The sequence below is a fragment of the Crocodylus porosus genome, unplaced genomic scaffold, assembly GCF_001723895.1.
Source record: "Crocodylus porosus isolate Cpor-Errol unplaced genomic scaffold, CroPor_comp1, whole genome shotgun sequence".
In the NCBI taxonomy this organism is placed as follows: Eukaryota; Metazoa; Chordata; order Crocodylia; family Crocodylidae; genus Crocodylus; species Crocodylus porosus.
Window position 1 is genome coordinate 51,984,491 of NW_017728931.1, and position 6,381 is coordinate 51,990,871.

At 41.5% G+C, this 6,381-nt stretch overlaps 1 protein-coding gene across 1 annotated transcript in view; it reads right to left on the reverse strand.

The window, feature by feature from the left end:
- The window catches only part of DMC1 (DNA meiotic recombinase 1), a 29,736-nt gene extending 24,032 nt beyond the window's left edge, over window positions 1-5,704 (reverse strand). Inside the window, exons 1-2 of the mRNA XM_019544924.1 lie at window positions 5,618-5,704; window positions 3,919-3,963 (exon numbers count right to left, since the gene is read on the reverse strand). Of these exons, the coding sequence (XP_019400469.1) occupies window positions 3,919-3,963; window positions 5,618-5,674 (102 nt within the window). The 5' untranslated portion in view covers window positions 5,675-5,704. The remainder of the gene's footprint in view (window positions 1-3,918; window positions 3,964-5,617) is intronic.
- Between the last annotated feature and the right edge of the window lie 677 nt (window positions 5,705-6,381).

Here is a 6,381-nt window from a genome sequence, read left to right on the forward strand (position 1 = left end):
TCTACTGCCTAAGTGCAGCACCCTGCACTTGTCAGTATTGAAACGCATCCTGTTTGTGTCAGCCCACTCCTGTAACCTATCCAGATCTTGTTGCAATCTTTCCCTCCCTACTAGCGTGAAATGTATCTCTAGGAAGTAAAAGTTCCTGACACTCAGTTACACTGTACATCCACAGGTATGCTTATATTTATGGATGGATCTAGGACTTTGAAAATGGGGTTGTAGATGTTGTAGTACACCATCCCTTATAACATAAGATACATTTTTTTCTCCAGGTAAGAAGAAACTAGAAGCTTTACTGATATGCTGGAAGCCTAGGGCTGTATTATTCTGGTTAAGATTGAAGCAAAAACAAATATAACTTTTTTGGAATTAGTTAAAAAACAGGGTTGTGAAATAGGAGCTACATTATTGGAGAGTGGGATGAAGAGTTTAGGAGGAATCAGGTAGGTTTTAATGAGCCATAAATTCAATTGATGCTCTCACTGCTGCCTGAACAGAAATGCTGCTGCCACTGCCAGGCAGTTGGTTTTAAACTTTGGGTGAAGTAGGAATTAAAGCAGGCTGCAATTGCACCAGTTCCCACCTCCTCCTGTATCCACCCCTCCATATATTCATAGATGCACAGATGTAGGGTCGGAGGGGACCTAAGCAAATCATCAAGTCTGACCACCTGCCCTGGGCAGGAATGAATAATGGGCTCATATGAACCCTACTAAGTTTAAGCTCATATGACCCCAGCTAGGTAGTTATCAAGCCTCCTTTTAAAGACCCCTAAGATAGGAGCCAGCACCACTTCCCTTGGAAGCTGGTTCCAGATCCTGGCCATCCTGACTGAAGAAGTGCCTCCTGATGTCTAGCCTGAACCTACTCTCAATCAATGTGTGGCCGTTATTCTTTGTTACTCTGGGAGGTGCTCGGGGGAACACCTGCTAAGCTTATTAGCAGGTCCCCCCTGGTAAGCTTATAGATGGCCACTAGATCCCTTCTCAGCCTTCTCTCGTGAAGGCTGAACAGGTCCAGGTCCCTTAGCCTTTCCTTGTAGGGCCTGCTCTGCTGCCCCCTGATCATGCGAGTGGCCTTCCTCTGGACCCTCTCAATGCTGGCCACATCCCTCCTGAAGTCTGGCACCCAGAACTGGACACAGTACTCCGACTGTGGCCTGACCAGTGTTGCATAAAGGGGGGAGGATCACCTCCTTGGACCTGCTCGTGAATGCATCTGTGGATACATGACAAGGTGGGGTTAGCCTTGCTGACTGTGTCCTCGCATTGGCGGCCCATGTTCATTTTAGAATCATTGACTCTAAGATCTCTTTCTGCCACTGTGCTTTCAAGAAGGAAGTTCCCCAACTTATAGGTATGCTGCTGGTTCTTCCTGCCCGAGTGCAGTACCCTACACTTGTCAGTATTGAATTCCATCCTATTCACATTCGCCCACCCCTGTAACCTGTCCAGGTCCAGTTGTATCCTGTCCCTCCCTTCTAGCGTGCCCACCTCACTCCAAATCTTGGTGTCATCAGCAAATTTGAACAGGGTGCTTTTCACCCCCTCATCCAAGTTGCTGATAAAGAAATTGAACAGTACAGTTTAATTAACCGCAATGACCATGATCAAGTTAATAAAGGACACTTGCACACACTTTATGTTGGCAGAAATGGACAACACAAACTTCCCCTTATGGCTCCAGCTGCATTCATCCTTGAAAACAAGCATGTTGTACCAAATCAAGGATGTCCCTTGGTGTTATACGCAGGTATTTAACTTTACTGTGGTCTTAATTTTAGAAGAAAACAGTTAACCAGTAGCAGGAAGTAACATGGTCATTGTGGTTAATCAAATAGAAATTGTAGGCATATACTGCAGAGATGTGGAAGAGATCTCAAGGATAAGCTAGTCCAGGGCTGTTCAGATCTGGTGAGGCTGTGGGCCCCAGATGACACCAGCATGTGCTGCACAGGCTGCACGCTGTGGGGATGGGCCCCTAGGACCTCCTCACTGCACAGGCTGGTCCAGCAGCATGCAGACCCCCATCCTCAGCCATGCAGGCTACATTAGGAGGACATGGACCACTCCTCCCCCCCACCAGCCTTTCCCCCTCGCACAGCAGTGGGAGAGGTGGCTGCCTAGGCCCATGCCCTATATATTAACTGCTTGCAGACCCCACGTAGACTGTGGGCGAAATCCTGGCCCTTTGTGGGCCACGTGTGGCCTGCAGGTATTCATCTGGGCAGCTCTAGTCTAGTCCAACCTCCTGCACAGAAAAATGATGTCCTGTTCCTAAGCCATACCAAACATACATACTTTCTGAAAACCACAACTTCCCTAGGCACATTTCCAGACCCATTTCATTGTCACTTCCTGCAACTTCACTGGTGTCAAAGGTCACATGACATCACTTCCTAATGTGATACCACTTCCTGTGAGGTCTTTGAATATGGCTTGCCTGCCCACTGGGTGATAAAAAGTTTGTGATCCAGCCCCACATTCAAAAAGGTTGGACACCCGTGACTTAGAAGAAAACAGCATGGACAGATCTATTGAATGCTGTTTCAAGCTATCACATCCAGCCAAGATCCTTTTTGTGGGAAAATCATGATCTGGATTTGTTGTCAAGTTATGTACAGGGTTATGGGTACAACTAGTACTTGAAAGAATAATGAAGAAATTAATCATTTCCATGGGACGTTTATATCCTCTCCCGTGATATGTCTTGTTAGCATTATTGTGACAAAGATAAGTGTGAGACAAAACCAGTTACAAATGTATTCATACTCCCAAAGGGGCATAATAAATACCAGTTTAATATAAGTCACTGTGGGGGTTTTATTCATTGTATGAGAATAGGCTTCAACAAATATTTTACCAGCTCCACATTTTCATCATGCCTCCTCTGCACTTTCCCCCTTTCTAGTACATCCAACCTATGATAACTGTCTTAATTTTCAATGCCCTTCACAACCTAGCTCCCCTCCCCTCCCCTCCTATCATCTTTCTAGCCATATTTAGGTTGACAGTAGCCTTCAATCAGACCATGATCTCAGCCTCTATTACCTACTTGTTGAATTTTCAAATAAGAACTTTGCTTTCTTACATATTGCTCTTCACTCTTGGGTAGAGTTCCCTTATACTTTTCACAAGGAAACCACATCATCCTTCCTCAAATCCCTCCTTAAAACTCCTTTGATATGATGCCTACAAAATTTGGCAGTGTTTTTGCTGCAGATGTTCTGAGACCACTGCCTGATGACTAATATTGTCTCACTGTTTCCTTGTCCTCCTGTATCTGTCTGTATCCATCTGCTGCCTGTTATTTTAGACTTAGATTTTATGTTCTTAGGGGAAGAGACAATCTTTTTGTATTATGTTTAATATAACATTTGAGGTCCTTGTCCCTGACTAGGGGCTTGTTTGTAGATGCTACAAAAATACAAAAAAGTAATTATGATGATCTATTGGGGGATATTTCAGCAAGAAGAAAATAATTTCCCCATTTTCTAAGACTTATCTCCCTCCCCCACTTCACCAGCATTCCAAGAATAGCATAACAAAAAGCCTCATCATATATTATGTGAGGGGCCTCAGGAAACATTGGAATAATTATAGATAATGACTGGCTGGTGCAGAACGTAATCTATCACAAGATTTTCCAAAGCTGAGCAGGTTTTAAGAACTGTTGGCATAAAGAACTTCTGCAAATTGTCACTTTATTTAGGTGCCCATCTGGGAGCTGGTTCTTTTGAAAATCTGCACTTTTATAACCAAACCAACAAAGACAAAACTTGTCCCCAACACATTTCTTCCTCAGTAGCTGTCATGGGGAGGAACTTCATGTTATTAAGGATAAATGCTGTTGAAAGTGCCCTAAAATAACCTTACCTGGACAGTTCTGTATGGTAGGGCTACTACTTATACTTACAATTCCATGCTTCTGTAACAGGTCAATATCCTGAAAAAAGGATTCCTAAAGCAGGCAGAGAGGAGGGAAAGCAGAATCTTAAAATAGAATTCTTGTAACCACCCCATCAGTAAAAAATTTTTGAGCACGCACCCCCAATATATGTATATTTATATAAATATAAATATAAGTTCTAATATTTTCTTCCCACACCCCAATGGATTGTCTTGCGGACCCCTGGGGTGCATGCACCCCCACTTTGGAGACCACTGGTGTAGAGAATCGAGATACTGTAACAGAGGGTGTTTATAGACATGCTGAGGGTTCAGGGGTATGCTTTAATTAGAGTAGCTCCAAGGGCACCCATACACATGCAGAGAGGCTGCTCCAATGCGCTGTAATTACAGCATGTCAGAGCAGACTTGTTTAATTGAGTCTGCAGGAGTGTGGTAATTACCATGTTCTAACAGACTCCAGCATCATGTGTATCAGTGTCCCTATGCTGAAAAATGGCAGCGGGGGGCACTTTTAATTAAAGCTTGTTCAACGAGCTTTAGTTAAAGTGCCCCACCACCATTTTTCAGCGCAGAGATGCTGATACATGTGACGCTGGAGTCCGCTGAAACTCAGTAATTACCACGCTCCTGCAGACTCGATTAAACAAGTCTGCTCTGACATGCTGTAATTACAGCACATCGGAGCAGCCTCTCTGCATGTGTATAGGTGCCCAGAGTTGTTATGGTGTTTTGCTACAGATCCGGAGGCATGGAATTTGAACCTTGCTTCAGATGTATACTGAAGTTTACCTCCAGCTCTACATGACCAGTATACATGGTTCTTTGGGATAGAGTTAAAGGCAGACTCCTGTGATTTTAGCTAAATCACTTCTTCCTTGTGTGCTTTAACCTCACAAGCTTGATGGGGTGCGAGATTCAGGTTTGACTTCTTCATACTGTGTAACCAGCCAGATCAATGATTCTCAATCAGGGTTTTATAAAATCCTTTCAAGTGTGCCATGGAATGCTGCTTAATTATTAGCACTATTAGGTATGGAAACACTGACATATGATCCACAAGATAAGCCCAGAGATTTCAAATAAGAATCCATAGTGTCAAAAACATACTGAAACATTCATAATGTTTGAGTTCTGTGCAACAAAAGAATTGCTGTCTTATTTTTCTGTAATCAAAAAATGAGTGAAAGCTAGAAGCTTGCATTTTCTGAGGAGTGCCTTCAGTCTAACAGGTGGGCCCTTAAATCTAAAATAGACTGAGAACCATTGATCTAGATTAAAAAAACCCTGAATCATGCTCAGGAACCCTACTAAGAAAACCTGTATTGTATTTCTCTTCTTCTCTACTACATTTCAGGTTGATGACCTTTTAATGTAAGATAAAAGGTTTCAAAATCCTCTTATATTTACTATAAAATAGTAAACAGTGTATCAATTATAACAATGACCAGCCTATATAATTAATATCTGTATGTGCTTCAAGAGGTTAACAGAAAATAAGGACTAAGATAAGGATAAGATAGATAAGAAAGTAAGGAAATGAGGTTTCCTTTGCTTTCAGTTGTAATAAGATTTTCAATGCCAACTACGTCTTTGGTGATTGCTCCCCTGCACCAAGAATATTCTGCTGAACTACATAACATTATGTGTGATGCCCTTTGCCAGCATTTGTTATGTTATACATATTTTATGCTATTTATAAATACCTCATCATCCTGGTATCCTGGTTCTTCCTGTACCACCTGATCTTCCATGGCTTTCATAGTGAAAATGCAAGCAATAAGGCTTAGTCAGTACTGAAAAAAGCAAACAAATACAGTATTATGGTGGAAACAGGTAAAGTGATTATTTATTTATTAATATATTTTATTTATAAGCTGTCCTCCCCAAAAAGGCTGAGTGGCTTACAATAAAAACAAGGTAAACGATAAAAGCAAATTAAATATTAAGATAAACTAGTAAGTAATAAAACAACTCTCTAAACAATACCCAGAACTGTACCCCAAAACTTGACCTCTAAGAGCCTGCCAAAAGAAGGTTTTATGGATTATGTGGTTATACTTTAAAAATATATCCTCTCCTAGCAATGCAGCTTCTCAATTTATTATCACCAAAGGATCTAAATTCAGATTCTAAGATTGCTCCTTCATTGCCTAAGCTAATGTGCTGTAGTAGTAGTACTTGGCACCCAAATAAATAAGTGTGCCTGTTGTCTTATTCTGAGATGACCTGCTCTTGCCAAAATGTTTTTTAGCAGGTTCCAAATGGACCTCATCCCTTGCAAGGCACATAGATCCAGATTTGAGTTTGGCCTGAGAAAAACTTAAATTATAAATTGAATTTGTTCTGATAGAAATGTAAAAGTGAATCATTAGAGTAAGGTGTTATCTTCTATTAGCAATCCAATTCTCTGTCAGTAAAAAGTATGAATATTTTAAGAAAAGCTGATAACAATTAAATAATGACAAGA